The 15868-nt window shown below is 31.5% G+C and overlaps 2 protein-coding genes across 2 annotated transcripts; both read right to left on the bottom strand.

Annotated features, from left to right (window-relative positions):
- Positions 1–1154: 1154 nt before the first annotated feature.
- On the bottom strand, positions 1155–1808 carry LOC141700857 (AT-hook motif nuclear-localized protein 15-like). Its single transcript, XM_074504536.1, has one exon. It carries the CDS (start codon positions 1806–1808, stop codon positions 1155–1157), a length of 654 nt encoding a protein of 217 aa, XP_074360637.1.
- A 13056-nt stretch (positions 1809–14864) lies between these two features.
- Positions 14865–15518, bottom strand: LOC141700859 (AT-hook motif nuclear-localized protein 24-like). The gene has a single exon (XM_074504538.1). The coding sequence runs from the start codon at positions 15516–15518 to the stop codon at positions 14865–14867; it is 654 nt and encodes a 217-aa protein (XP_074360639.1).
- Between the last annotated feature and the right edge of the window lie 350 nt (positions 15519–15868).

Here is a 15868-nt window from a genome sequence, read left to right as displayed (position 1 = left end):
GAGATTTCACGTTCTCAAAGATTTTACTCCCTCCGTCCTCTTCATTCTGGTTATTTCCGATTATGTCCCGAAATTATATTTCACTCTTAATTAATATGATCATTTAAGGGTTAATTATGTTAATGTTTTTGAAAAGTAGAATAATTTTTTGATAACTTTTAATTTGTTTGATATTTTGATAACTTTTTGAATCAAATGTGAGAATGATAAAATAAGTGGGACAGAACTAGGAGTAATATTTTATCAAAATATATTGGATTATGGGTAGTTGAGGTGGGGTGGGTTGGATAACTGGATTAGGAAATTGATTTCAAATGAATCGGCTACAAGCCCAATATTTCTGTTGGGATTACAAATAAAAAATGACTTCATTTGCACGTAAAGATTATATCTATATTTTTGGCTTTCGAGATAAGTATTAGAGTTATAATTTTTATTTTTTCTCTTTGAATGCTCTAATTCTTTACAAAGTGTACCATTTGTAACATTTTTATTTTTTCTTAGAACTTCTGTAGGATAATGTTTAAAATCACATTCGCACATTATCGAACGAACTGAAAACCTCTTTAATATTAAAAAAAATCTTTTTATAACTAGCAAATTACCATGCTATGATAACTCAATAAAAAAAGTCCAAAAAATATATAACTGTAGATACTCACTCACAAATATAAAAAAACAAACACCGGAGAAAAAGAAAATATATATATATACAAGAGCAACGATACCCGTTATTCGAGTTGAGTATACAAGAAAATCAAATAAAACTACCAATATATTGAGAAAAGGTTGCTACTAAAATAAAAAGAGAAAGACATCCACTATTAAGGAAAACGATATTTAAAACAGAATCCTAAAGAATTTGGAGGCGTTGAAGCGTGCATCGCAAGTAAAAATATTCAAATCTGAAATAAATAGATTTTAGAGATGTAAAACATACTATAAAAAATACTAAATAAAGTCGAATCAAATAGATTATAGAGTCTTAAATCTCTCGAACAAAGTTCTCCAAATTGAAAATAGTAAAATGTAAACGACTAGATTGTAGTAGAATTCTAACTAAAAATAGTCGGGCCACTACATCCTTTTATTGAAAAATAAAGAAAATAAATAGAGAATAACGCTTTCTCTAAATCTTCAATCTTTAAGCATCCTTAAGCTATATTCGCATGACAAACAACCAAGACATCTGGATTTTTGGAAATAAGAGCAGTCACATGCATCGTTCCAAAGGTAACAAGCCTCCAAAGCGTCCCACCAATGACATCGCCATTCGTCCTAGCAAATATAGCGTTCAAAGTGCAAGAACCAGATGGTTCTGAAGGAGATATTTTTCCTACAGGCCCTGTCAAAGAAAGTAAGCAAAGTCTCTCAGAAAATATTGTTGGATGTACTGATGAGATGAGGCTTATGGAAGCATCTGTAATCATTCCTGAACCACCCAGAACATTCATAAAAATATTTCTTGAATGAGCAAACTGTTTCAGCCATTCAATGACATCTTTCCCAGGCGGGATTTTAAGAACAATAGACTTCATTTCCGAAGTCATTTCGATGGTGTTTTCTTTCGCCTTGTTTTTTGAACCACGAGGACGTCCTCGTGGCGTGGAGAATGAAAAATGACCACCAGACGCCACAATATCGTTTTCACCAGACTGGCCCATATTATTTATATCATTACCAACTCCTGGATTAGACATTCGAGTGTTTGGCAATGGTTGAGAGTGGTGTTCTTCGCTGTTAATTATAGTAGGATTAGTGTAGCCCATTGAATTTGGGATTTGAAGAGCAGGTGAAGAGTAATTCATAGAATTTGAGAAAGAAAATGATACTTGTGATTCATCTTTTGAAGGTTAAGCAAAGATATATAATATTGGGTGAAATGTGATTAGAGTTGTGGGTTATAGTCCTTTTTATAATTGAATTTGACGTGCTCTCTCAAGAAATACAAAGATTCCATACAGTTCGAAAAAGTATTATTTTTCTTTTCCAGGAATTTGAATTGAATAATCAATCCTTATCATATTTTCTAAAATTGAGAGGCCAAAAAGTTGTTAATATTTGATTCGTCTCATAAAAAAGCGTTATACCAATATACGATTACAGATGAATTTCTAAAACTAGAATCAAAATATTAAACAAATATACAACGTTTATTTACCAATAGATGTCATCGACAAAAATATTAGGCAAGAATTTTAAATATTAAATTATTTTGATTGCAAAATCGAAAACATATTTAAACATTATGGTCTGTAAAATTTAATTATTAATTTACTATTTCTCTTCATTGTTTTCCGTGCTCATATCAGTATTTTTTGGTGCATTATTATCGTAATATTATGAGATTTAGTTGAGAACTTCCTCTGCCACCTTAAACTTTCAGATGAACTGGTTACTTAATGATCTATCATAGCTTAGTCAGACTAAGTTCGACTCCTTACTTTTGAGTTAGGGGAGTATTAAAATAATATTATAAGATTCAGTTGGGGTATTTTTCTAATATCTTCAGATTTTAGGTGAGCTGATATCTAATAATATTCTAATTTTTGTGTGTTATTTGATCCGTCTTTTATTAATATTTTCAACTGTTTAAACGATAATTACTACATAAACATACTCAATAGAGGAAAAGTTTATAATTTTTTAGATATCTTACACTCCCTCAAAATATAATATAATTGCAAAAGTAACTACATTTCTTTTACAATTGTTTGTAGTTGAATGATCAATTCTAATAATATTTTCTATAAATGTTAGGATAAAAGATTGTTGGTCGAAATCATACGAAAACGATACAAAAATACCATCATTGATGAATTTTCGATGAATTTTCTATAAGAAGGATACAAAAGATTAAGTCACTAACGCCTAGATAGAAAATAAAATATGAAGGTTTCATATTATAGAATGGTGAAAATAAAATAAATTTGTAGGTTTTTCGGAAATTATAATATAAAAATATCAATTAATGGATTAAAAACCATCTTTAATACTTGTTAACTCTATTGATTTATGATCTACCTTGATTAGTTGTCGAAAAATAAAGTGAAGTGTAGATGAGAGCGGCCTATTCAAAAAAAAGTACGGGCTGGCTCGTCCCGAGATACGGACCTTCAAGGAGTCTTTTTTTATTTAAAAGTCCGACCCTAAAAATTCATGTAAAATTCCGGTTTTGAAAAAATTGGATAGTAGTCCAGATTAAAAGAAGCATGATTCGGGCCGGATAAAAATTTGAACTTTTTGATAAAATTCGTTCTCTATATAAAATTTTTGATAAATTTTCAAATATATATTATATTATTAGAACTTAGAAGTTGAATACGATATATTTTATTAGTTGTCAATTTGATACCCTGAATAACAATTAATAGTTTATTAATTATCAATGTAATACTCTAAATATTAGAATTTAAGGTTAATAAATGAAATATTTAAATGTAATATAAAAAAAATTGTTTTAGTATCAAATTATTTGTCATAGTCTAAAATATTAGTCCTTTGACAGAAAAATAGTAATTCATGATCTCTAAAACACTCACTTTAACTGTACTTTAACAACTTAAACTTTCTGACAATATATCAGATCTTGGTGTTGGATTCAAATTCTTGCTTTTAAGTGAGAGGGTGTTATAATAATATTATAACATCGAGTAGAAATAATATCTTAAAATTTTAGATGACCCGATTACTAAACATACATAACATTCTAATATTTATGTATTATTTTATCTGTCTTTCATTACCGAGTTTCACTGTTGAAGCGGCATATTACTACAAAAACACGCTCAAAAGAGGAAAAATGTGCAATTTTGCAGATATCTTCCCTCCCTCTGAAATATAATATAATTGCAAAAAAAATTATTACGTTTCCCTTTTTGATTATATATATTTGAATGATCACTTTAATAATATTTTCAAGGTAAAATTTAGAAAATTTTACCCTGTTTTGGGTCTAATTTATGTGCGGGATACATAAAGTAAAATCATTTTTTTTGTTTTTCAATTTAAGTCTGATCATGTGTGTATATAAAAAAAAATACTTTGAATACACTTATGAAAACTTATACATGAAATAATTGAAATAATTTACATTTTAATTTATATCAGATTTTACTAGAAAATCCATCAAAATCCACATGTTTTTCAAATAAAAAGAAATTTGTGGACTTTTAAATATCGTCTGAAATTTTTAAAATCCAAATTAAATACCCTAAGATTTTGATAGATTTTTTTAAATCTGGATTGAATACACATTTACAATCCAAATTGAATACCTCCATATTTTGCATAATTTTACAAAATCTAAATTAAATACCCATAATATTAAAAATCCTTAAAATCTTATTTGAAAACACCTCTCTAAATTGTTCATGCACACCTTATTTGTATAAACAAATTTTGATAAACACCATTAGAGACGAGACTCTATGCGGACTATGTAAAATTAAAATTAACAATAATGAATTTATATTTATATTATTATTCAATCTCCAAAATCAACGAATTACTTAAAATTTATATTATTATTCATTGTCTAAAATTTAAATTGAATACACAATGTGAGATTTCATTGATACTTTTATGTTATAAGTTATTTTAATAATATATTTTATCAAACAAATTTGAGATTTCACGTTCTCAAAGATTTTACTCCCTCCGTCCTCTTCATTCTGGTTATTTCCGATTATGTCCCGAAATTATATTTCACTCTTAATTAATATGATCATTTAAGGGTTAATTATGTTAATGTTTTTGAAAAGTAGAATAATTTTTTGATAACTTTTAATTTGTTTGATATTTTGATAACTTTTTGAATCAAATGTGAGAATGATAAAATAAGTGGGACAGAACTAGGAGTAATATTTTATCAAAATATATTGGATTATGGGTAGTTGAGGTGGGGTGGGTTGGATAACTGGATTAGGAAATTGATTTCAAATGAATCGGCTACAAGCCCAATATTTCTGTTGGGATTACAAATAAAAAATGACTTCATTTGCACGTAAAGATTATATCTATATTTTTGGCTTTCGAGATAAGTATTAGAGTTATAATTTTTATTTTTTCTCTTTGAATGCTCTAATTCTTTACAAAGTGTACCATTTGTAACATTTTTATTTTTTCTTAGAACTTCTGTAGGATAATGTTTAAAATCACATTCGCACATTATCGAACGAACTGAAAACCTCTTTAATATTAAAAAAATCTTTTTATAACTAGCAAATTACCATGCTATGATAACTCAATAAAAAAAGTCCAAAAAATATATAACTGTAGATACTCACTCACAAATATAAAAAAACAAACACCGGAGAAAAAGAAAATATATATATATACAAGAGCAACGATACCCGTTATTCGAGTTGAGTATACAAGAAAATCAAATAAAACTACCAATATATTGAGAAAAGGTTGCTACTAAAATAAAAAGAGAAAGACATCCACTATTAAGGAAAACGATATTTAAAACAGAATCCTAAAGAATTTGGAGGCGTTGAAGCGTGCATCGCAAGTAAAAATATTCAAATCTGAAATAAATAGATTTTAGAGATGTAAAACATACTATAAAAAATACTAAATAAAGTCGAATCAAATAGATTATAGAGTCTTAAATCTCTCGAACAAAGTTCTCGAAATTGAAAATAGTAAAATGTAAACGACTAGATTGTAGTAGAATTCTAACTAAAAATAGTCGGGCCACTACATCCTTTTATTGAAAAATAAAGAAAATAAATAGAGAATAACGCTTTCTCTAAATCTTCAATCTTTAAGCATCCTTAAGCTATATTCGCATGACAAACAACCAAGACATCTGGATTTTTGGAAATAAGAGCAGTCACATGCATCGTTCCAAAGGTAACAAGCCTCCAAAGCGTCCCACCAATGACATCGCCATTCGTCCTAGCAAATATAGCGTTCAAAGTGCAAGAACCAGATGGTTCCGAAGGAGATATTTTTCCTACAGGCCCTGTCAAAGAAAGTAAGCAAAGTCTCTCAGAAAATATTGTTGGATGTACTGATGAGATGAGGCTTATGGAAGCATTTGTAATCATTCCTGAACCACCCAGAACATTCATAAAAATATTTCTTGAATGAGCAAACTGTTTCAGCCATTCAATGACATCTTTCCCATGCGGGATTTCAAGAACAATAGACTTCATTTCCGAAGTCATTTCGATGGTGTTTTCTTTCGCCTTGTTTTTTGAACCACGAGGACGTCCTCGTGGCCTAGACAATGAAAAATGACCCCCAGACGCCACAATATCATTTCCACCAGACTGGCCCATATTACTTATATCATTACTAACTCCTGGATTAGACATTTGAGTGTTTGGCAATGGTTGAGAGTGGTGTTCTTCGCTGTTAATTTTAGTAGGATTAGTGTAGCCCATTGAATTTGGGATTTGAAGAGCAGGTGAAGAGTAATTCATAGAATTTGAGAAAGAAAACGAATACTTGTGATTCATCTTTTGAAGGCTAAGCAAAGATATAAAATATTGGGTGAAATGTGATTAGAGTTGTGGGTTATAGTCCTTTTTATAATTGATTTTGACGTGCTCTCTCAAGAAATACAAAGATTCCATACAGTTGGAAAAAGTATTATTTTTCTTTTCCAGGGAATTTGAATTGAATAATCAATCCTTATCATATTTTCTAAAATTGAGAGGCCAAAAAGTTGTTAATATTTGATTCGTCTCATAAAAAGCGTTATACCAATATACGATTACAGATGAATTTCTAAAACTAGAATCGAAACATTAAACAAAAATAGAACATTTATTTACCAATAGATGTCATAGATAAAAATATTAGGCACGAATTTTAAATATTAAATTATTTTGATTGCAAAATTGAAAACATATTTAAACATTATGGTCTGTAAAATTTAATTATTAATTTATAATTTCTCTTCATTATCTTCCGTGCTCATATCAGTATTTTTTTGGTGCATTATTATCGTAATATTATGAGATTTAGTTGAGAACTTCCTCTCCCACCTTAAACTTTCAGATGAACTGGTTACTTAATGATTTATCATAGCTTAGTCAGACTCAAGTTCGAGTCCTTACTTTTGAGTTAGGGGAGTATTAAAATAATATTATAAGATTCAGTTGGGGTATTTTTCTAATATCTTCAGATTTTAGGTGAGCTGATATCTAATAATATTCTAATTTTTGTGTGTTATTTTATCCGTCTTTTATTAATATTTTCAACTGCTTAAACGATAATTACTACATAAACATACTCAATAGAGGAAAATTTTATAATTTTTTAGATATCTTACACTCCCTCAAAATATAATATAATTACAAAAGTAACTACATTTCTTTTACAATTGTTTGTAGTTGAACGATCAATTCTAATAATATTTTCTATAAATGTTAGGATAAAAGATTGCTGGTCGAAATCATACGAAACTATTCAAAAATACCATCATTGATGAATTTTCTATGAATTTTCTATAAGAAGGATACAAAAGATTAAGTCACTAAGGCCTAGATAGAAAATAAAATATGAAGGTTTCATATTATAGAATGGTAAAAATAAAATAAATTTGTAGGTTTTTCGGAAATTATAATATAAAAATATCAATTAATGGATTAAAAACCATCTTTTATACTTGTTAACTCTATTTATTTATGATCTACCTTGATTAGTTGTCGAAAAATAAAGTGAATTGTAGATGAGAGCGGCCTATTCAAAAAATTCGAAATCTGAGACCAAGTCGATTCCAATCCGAAAAAGTACGGGCCGGCTCATTCCGAGATACGGACCTTCAAGGAGTCTTTTTTTATTTGAAAGTCAAACCCTAAAAATTCATGTAAAATTCTGGTTTTGAAAAAATTGGATAGTAGTCCAGATTAAAAGAAGCATGATTCGGGCCGGATAAAAATTTGAACTTTTTGATAAAATTCGTTCTCTATATAAAATTTTTGATAAATTTTCAAATATATATTATATTATTAGAACTTAGAAGTTGAATACGATATATTTTATTAGTTGTCAATTTGATACCCTGAATAACAATTAATAGTTTGTTAATTGTCAATGTAATACTCTAAATATTAGAATTTAAGGTTAATAAATGAAATATTTAAATGTAATATAAAAAAAATTGTTTTAGTATCAAATTATTTGTCATAGTCTAAAATATTAGTCCTTTGACAGAAAAATAGTAATTCATGATCTCTAAAACACTCACTTTAACTGTACTTTAACAACTTAAACTTTCTGACAATATATCAGATCTTGGTGTTGGATTCAAATTCTTGCTTTTAAGTGAGAGGGTGTTATAATAATATTATAACATCTAGTAGAAATAATATCTTAAAATTTTAGATGACCCGATTACTAAACATACATACATTCTAATATTTATGTATTATTTTATCTGTCTTTCATTACCGAGTTTCACTGTTGAAGCGGCATATTACTACAAAAACAGGCTCAAAAGAGGAAAAATGTGCAATTTTGCAGATATCTTCCCTCCCTCTGAAATATAATATAATTGCAAAAAAATTATTACGTTTCCCTTTTTGATTATATATATTTGAATGATCACTTTAATAATATTTTCAACAAGATAATCGGTTGTTCTTGAGTCTTACAGAAACTTTACATAAATACCATCAAAGATTCAAGATGAATTTTTTATAAGAAGGTTAAAAAAAGATTAATGACTAAAAAATATTTTTTCTCTAGAATCAAGGTAAAATTTACAAAATCTTACCCTCTTTTGGGTCTAATTTATGAGCGGGATACATAAAGTAAAATTAATTTTTTTTGTTTTTCAATTTAAGTCTGATCCTCTGTGTATATAGAAAAAAATACTTTGAATACACTTATGAAAACTTATACATGAAATAATTTACATTTTAATTCATATGAAATTTTACTAGAAAATCCATCAAAATCCACATGTTTTTCAAATAAAAAGAAATTTGTGGACTTTTAAATATCGTGTTAGAAATATGTGTATTAGTTTGATGATAAGTTAAACAAAACACTTAAGTAGAAATCTGGTGTTTGTAGCCTCAACGGATAAGACCATTCTCGTTATCCGTTGATGGAGTAGCTTTACTTAGAAATAAGTTTAGTATTGTAGCACATTTCAGTTTCTGTATTCAAGTTATAATTCTTAGATGCTGGGGGAAATTATAAGTCATGTTGACTACTAGTGGATATGCAAATAGGAGGGCTAACTGTAAATATTTCATATCTTGTAATTTTGTATAAGTGAAGTAGTATTAACTGATAAGTTAAAGGTCTTCAATGGATAAGAAACAAAGCTTCAACGGATGTCTCTAAAGCTTCAACGGATAACATCCATCAACGGATGAGTGCATCAACGGATAAAGCTTCAACTGCTAATGCATCAACGGATAAAGTCTTCAACGGATGAAAGCTTCAACGGATGCTAAGTTCAATAGCAGTTGACAGTGACGATTCATAAGCTGAAAGAGGCACATGGGTTGACAGAGACAATTAGAATGTAGCATCCTCTTGGAGGAATCAAGAAAATACAGCATTTCCATTCTGGTGCAAACAAGGAAGTATTCAAAGATTCACAGATTATCCTAGATTGCATTGGATAGAGAAATAAAGAAGAAACATGTGAAGAATCTTTTCAATTGTATTTTATATTTTTTGTCTTCACTTGTAAACTTGGTGATATATAAACCAAGTTGCAACTAGTAACTAGAGTGTGAATTTTCCAGAGCTGTTTAGAAAAATATTTAGAGAAAATCATCTAGTTTGTATTAGAAAGCAGCTGTGATCAATTTCTTGAATCACAGATTTTCTGAAATAACACATCTCTGGTGGAACAACAAATCCACCAGAAAAGTTTTTAAGTCTTTTGTGTTCTTTACATTTGTGTTTGAATATATATCTGTCTGCATTAGCTCAAAGCAATTCACACACACTTGTTCATCAAAACACACAGCCTTTGAAACTGCTCAAAACTTGAAAAAGTTTGAGATTTACATTCAACCCCCTTCTGTAAATCTCATTGTTAGTTCCTTGGGAATAACAATTGGTATCAGAGCAAGCTCTTAACTTACAAAGAATTTAAAGATCTATTCTACTAACATCATGAGTAAGAAGGATATTGGTATAAAGATTCCAATCCTGGAAAGAGATAATTATCATCACTGGAAAGTGAAGATGCATCTACATCTTCTCTCTCAAGATGAAAGCTACATCAACTGCATTGAAAATGGTCCTCACATCCCTCACAAGGTGGCCACAGCTGCAACTGGCACAGTTGCTATTGGACAGTCTATTCCCAAGCCAAAAGCAGAATGGACTGATGAAGATATTGAAGAGGTTCACAAGGACAAGAAAGCCATGAACATTTTGTTCAATGGTTTAGGTCAAGATATGTTTGATAATGTCATTAGCAGCTAAACTGCTAAGGAAATTTGGATACTGTGCAACTTATCTGTGAAGGTACTGAACAAGTTAGAGAAAACAAAATGCAGCTTCTCATTCAACAGTATGAATACTTTCACTTTGAAGAAGGAGAATCACTGAATGATACCTTCAGTAGATTTCAGAAACTGTTGAATGGATTGAAGCTGTATGGCAGAGCCAAGTCGAGGACTCCAACATAAAATTTCTGAGGTCTCTACCAAAGGAATGGAAGCCTATAATTGTTTCAATAAGGAATTCTCAAGATTATAAGGACTTCACACATAAAAGATTATATGGAATTTTGAAGACCTATGAACTTGAGATGGAGCAAGATGAGCTGTTGGAAAAGGGAAAGAGAAAAGGTGGATCAGTTGCACTTGTAGCTGACAATGAGAAGACTGGAGCCAGGAATGAAGAAAAGACAATGCCAAGTCTCAAAATTGGCACAAGCAAATCAGAATCAAGTAAGGGAAATGAGCAAGTAGCTGAGGTTGAAGATAATTCCAGTCAAGATGACTCTGATGATGTTGATGAACATCTGACCTTTCTGTCCAGGAGGTTTGCAAAGATGAAATTCAGGAAAAATGCTAAATTCACTAAGTCAAACAAGAACATGGTGGACAAATCTAAGTTCAAATGTTATAACTGTGGCATAAGTGGACACTTTGCAAATGAGTGCAGAAAGCCAACCTCTGATAAGAAAAAATTTGAGCAAGTTGATTACAAAAGGAAATATTTTGATTTGCTCAAACAAAAGGAAAGAGCTTTTCTAACTCAAGATGACTGGGCAGCAGACGGAGCCAATAAAGATGATGATATGAAATATGTGAACCTAGCCCTGATGGCTAATTCTGATGAAAATGAAACTAGTTCATCAAGCAACCAGGTAATTACTACTAACCTCTCTCAGCTCTCTAAGATTAAATGCAATGAAGCCTTAAATGATATGTCCAATGAATTATATCATTTGCGTGTTTCCCTTAAATCACTAGCTAAAGAAAACACAAGAATCAAAGAGAATAATTTGTTTTAAGTGATAGGAATGGTGTATTAGAGGGTAAGGTAATGAGCTTGAAAAGATTAAAATCAAATACTAACTGTTGAAAGTGAACTAGAAGAATCTGTTAAGAAAGTAGAAATTCTTTCTAGACAAATAGAACGTGAGCAAGAGGTAATCAAGGCCTGGAAAACATCTAGGGATGTTAGTGCTCAGATTGTCAAGGTTCAGGGAATTGAATCACTATGTGAGAATGCTTGGAAGAAAAACAAAAAGGAAGTAGAATTAATTGATGGATTATCAACGGATGTGGAATCAACGGATGATAAAAGTTATCCGTTGAAGGAAGAAAAGGAGCATTCATTGAAGGCTCATCAATTAAAACAGGCAAGTGATTCTAAAAGAACAATTTGAAAAATCTCAATAAAAAGTTTGGTTCAACTTCCAAGAACTTTGTCAAAGAAGAAGCTAGCACATCCAAAGATGCCAGTAAGGTGAATATAGGACACATGACTTTAGATCAGTTGAAAAATAGGCTTAAGATGGTTGAGGATAAAAGGAAACTAAAAGAAAATTAAATAGAAATGGGAAGGTACGAATTAACAAACATAACAATTATACACCTGATAAATATGCTCCTAGAAAAAGTTGTGTGCATTGTAAGAGTGTTAATCAACTATCTACCAACTGCAAGTCAGTTAAGAATGCTCCCATGCCTTTAACTCCTTCCATGCCTAACATATCTATGTCACCTCTGCATGCTACGCCTGTTATATCTCAACAGAATCCGCATGCACATTTTGCAAACATGCCATATGTTAATAATTCTTATTTTGTTGTATTCAGTATGCCTCAAATGCCATACAACATGCCTATGTGGAATAATGTGTTTGCACAATCCATGCCTTATCAAATTCAACCAAATAAGCTAAATAATTCTGTGACTAACCCTACACTTCAACCAACTACATCTGAGAGCAAGGTTGATCCAAAGTTACCTAAGTCAAAAGATGCTGGAGGTATGAAGTCTAGGAAAAAGACTACAAGGCTGGACCCAAGGAAACTTGGGTACCAAAATCAACTTGATTGATTTTGTTGTGTGCAGGGAAAAAAAAGGAATATATGGTACTTGGACAATGGTTGTTCAAGGCACATGACAAGAGATTTCACCCTGCTCACACAGTTCAAGGAGAGAGCTGGCCCTAGCATAACCTTTGGAGATGACAGCAAAGGGTTCAGTATGGGATATGGCTTGATTTCAAAAGAAATGTCATCATTGATGAAGTTGCATTAGTTGATGGTCTCAAACATAATCTATTGAGTATCAGTCAACTGTGTGATAGAGGGAATATTGTTTCCTTCAATTCTGAAGCCTGTGTTATTACAAGTAAGAAGGACAACAAAGTGGTTCTAAATGGAGTTAGAAAAGGGAATGTGTGCTTGGCTGACTTCAACTCTACAGATGCAGAATCAATTACTTGTCTTCTCAGCAAAGCAAGTCCAGATGAAAGTTGGCTATGGCACAAGAAACTGTCTCATTTGAATTTCAAGACAATGAATGATCTAGTCAAAAAGGACTTAATTAGAGGAATGCCTCTAGTGGAATTCTCAAGGGATGGACTGTGTGATGCTTGTCAGAAAGGAAAGTAAAAGAGAGCATCATTCAGTAAGAAGCTTGAATCAGCAATTGATGAACCATTACAACTGCTACACATGGATCTTTTTGGACCAGTCAATGTATTGTCAATTTCAAGGAAAAGATATTGCCTAGTGATTGTAGATGATTTCTCCAAGTTTTCATGTACCTACTTTCTTGGATCAAAGGATGAAGCTAGTGAAATCATCATCAATCCTATCAAGCAAGTCAACAATCATCCAGATTTCAAAGTAAGGAATATCAGGAGTGACAATGGAACTGAGTTCAGGAATTCTACCATGAGGTTGTTCTGTGAAGAAAAATGGGGATAATGCATGAGTTCTCAGCTCCAAGGACTCCACAACAGAATGGTGTAGTGGACAAGAAAGAATAGATCACTAATCGAAGCTGCAAGAACAATGGTTGAAGAGGTCAAAACTCCCAACATACTTTTGGGATGAGGCTGTTAACTATGCATGTTACACTCAGAATATTCTCTAATCAATCTGGCAAAAGACATGACTCCCTATCAATTGTTCAAGAGAAGGAAAACCAACTTTAAACTTTCTTCATGTCTTTGGTTGCAAATGCTACATTCTAAGGAATCAACCTGATCACAAAGGGAAGTTTGATGCAAAGGCTGATGAAGGAATATTGGTTGGTTATTCTGCTGGAAAATCATATAGGGTCTACAATCTAAGAACCAACATTGTCATGGAATCTGTGCATGTTGTGTTTGATGATAAAAAGATTGATGGACTAACAGATGAGGGACATCATGAATGACTCAATTTGATAACATTGAGATATTGTGATGATAGTGAAGATGAGAATGATGGAGAAGGCACCTCGAAAAGAATTCAAAATCTGCTTTTGGATAATGCACAAAGTGCTGCATCAGTTGAAAGTCACAATTCAGCATCCGTTGAAAGAAGTAATGTAGCATCCGTTGAAAGACAAAGTGCATCAATCCGTTGAATTACATAATGAAGCATCCGTTGATCATAGTCTATCAACAGATAATCAATTCACTTCATCAGTTGAAGAACTCCCAGTGCCTTTCAAAGGATCAATAACTCAAGGGGAGTTTCAGCCAATTAACATTCTATCTCACATCATGACAATACTGAGGCAACCTCATCTAGAGCTAATTTACCACCTCAAAGGAAATGGACCAAGAATCACCCTTTTGAATTGATCATTGGTGATGCAACATCTAAAGTGCAAACTAGAAGGGCTACTCAAGATGAATACTATAGTAGTTTTCTATCACAGGAGGAACCTAAGAGAGTGGAAGAAGCTCTACTGGATCCAGATTGGATTTTATCAATGCAAGAGGAGCTAAACCAATTTGAGAGGAACAAGGTATGGAAGCTGGTACCCAAGCCAAAGAACAAGAGCTCTATTGATACAAAATGGGTATTCAGAAACAAGATGGATGAAAATGGCATTGTCATAAGGAATAAAGCCAGATTGGTTGCCAAGGGCTATTCTCAACAAGAGGGAATAGATTTTGATGAGACATTTGCTCCAGTTGCAAGACTTGAAGCCATCAGAATCTTTCTCTCGAACATACTATAAAAAATACTAAATAAAGTCGAATCAAATATTAGAGTCTTAAATCTCTCGAACAAAGTTCTCCAAATTGAAAATATGAAAATTACAGAAGTAAAATGTAAACGACTAGATTGTAGTAGAATTCTAACTAAAAATAGTCGGGCCACTACATCCTTTTATTGAAAAATTTATTGAAAAATAAAGAAAATAAATAGAGAATAACGCTTTCTCTAAATCTTCAATCTTTAAGCATCCTTAAGCTATATTCGCATGACAAACAACCAAGACATCTGGATTTTTGGAAATAAGAGCAGTCACATGCATCGTTCCAAAGGTAACAAGCCTCCAAAGCGTCCCACCAATGACATCGCCATTCGTCCTAGCAAATATAGCGTTCAAAGTGCAAGAACCAGATGGTTCCGAAGGAGATATTTTTCCTACAGGCCCTGTCAAAGAAAGTAAGCAAAGTCTCTCAGAAAATATTGTTGGATGTACTGATGAGATGAGGCTTATGGAAGCATCTGTAATCATTCCTGAACCACCCAGAACATTCATAAAAATATTTCTTGAATGAGCAAACTGTTTCAGCCATTCAATGACATCTTTCCCAGGCGGGATTTCAAGAACAATAGACTTCATTTCCGAAGTCATTTCGATGGTGTTTTCTTTCACCTTGTTTTTTGAACCACGAGGACGTCCTCGTGGCCTGGAGAATGAAAAATGACCACCAGACGCCACAATATCGTTTTCACCAGACTGGCCCATATTATTTATATCATTACCAACTCCTGGATTAGACATTCGAGTGTTTGGCAATGGTTGAGAGTGGTGTTCTTCGCTGTTAATTATAGTAGGATTAGTGTAGCCCATTGAATTTGGGATTTGAAGAGCAGGTGAAGAGTAATTCATAGAATTTGAGAAAGAAAATGATACTTGTGATTCATCTTTTGAAGGTTAAGCAAAGATATATAATATTGGGTGAAATGTGATTAGAGTTGTGGGTTATAGTCCTTTTTATAATTGAATTTGACGTGCTCTCTCAAGAAATACAAAGATTCCATACAGTTGGAAAAAGTATTATTTTTCTTTTCCAGGAATTTGAATTGAATAATCAATCCTTATCATATTTTCTAAAATTGAGAGGCCAAAAAGTTGTTAATATTTGATTCGTCTCATAAAAAAGCGTTATACCAATATACGATTACAGATGAATTTCTAAAACTAGAATCAAATATTAAAACAAATATACAACGTTTATT

Source organism: Apium graveolens, unplaced genomic scaffold (genome assembly GCF_009905375.1).
Source record: "Apium graveolens cultivar Ventura unplaced genomic scaffold, ASM990537v1 ctg2987, whole genome shotgun sequence".
Taxonomy (NCBI): Eukaryota; Viridiplantae; Streptophyta; class Magnoliopsida; order Apiales; family Apiaceae; genus Apium; species Apium graveolens.
This window is presented reverse-complemented; position numbering and strand designations above follow the sequence as displayed.

Excerpts from the sequence above, each read along its gene's own strand:
- LOC141700857 (XM_074504536.1), bottom strand. The coding sequence starts at position 1,808 with ATGAATTACTCTTCACCTGCTCTTCAAATCCCAAATTCAATGGGCTAC.
- LOC141700859 (XM_074504538.1), bottom strand. The coding sequence starts at position 15,518 with ATGAATTACTCTTCACCTGCTCTTCAAATCCCAAATTCAATGGGCTAC.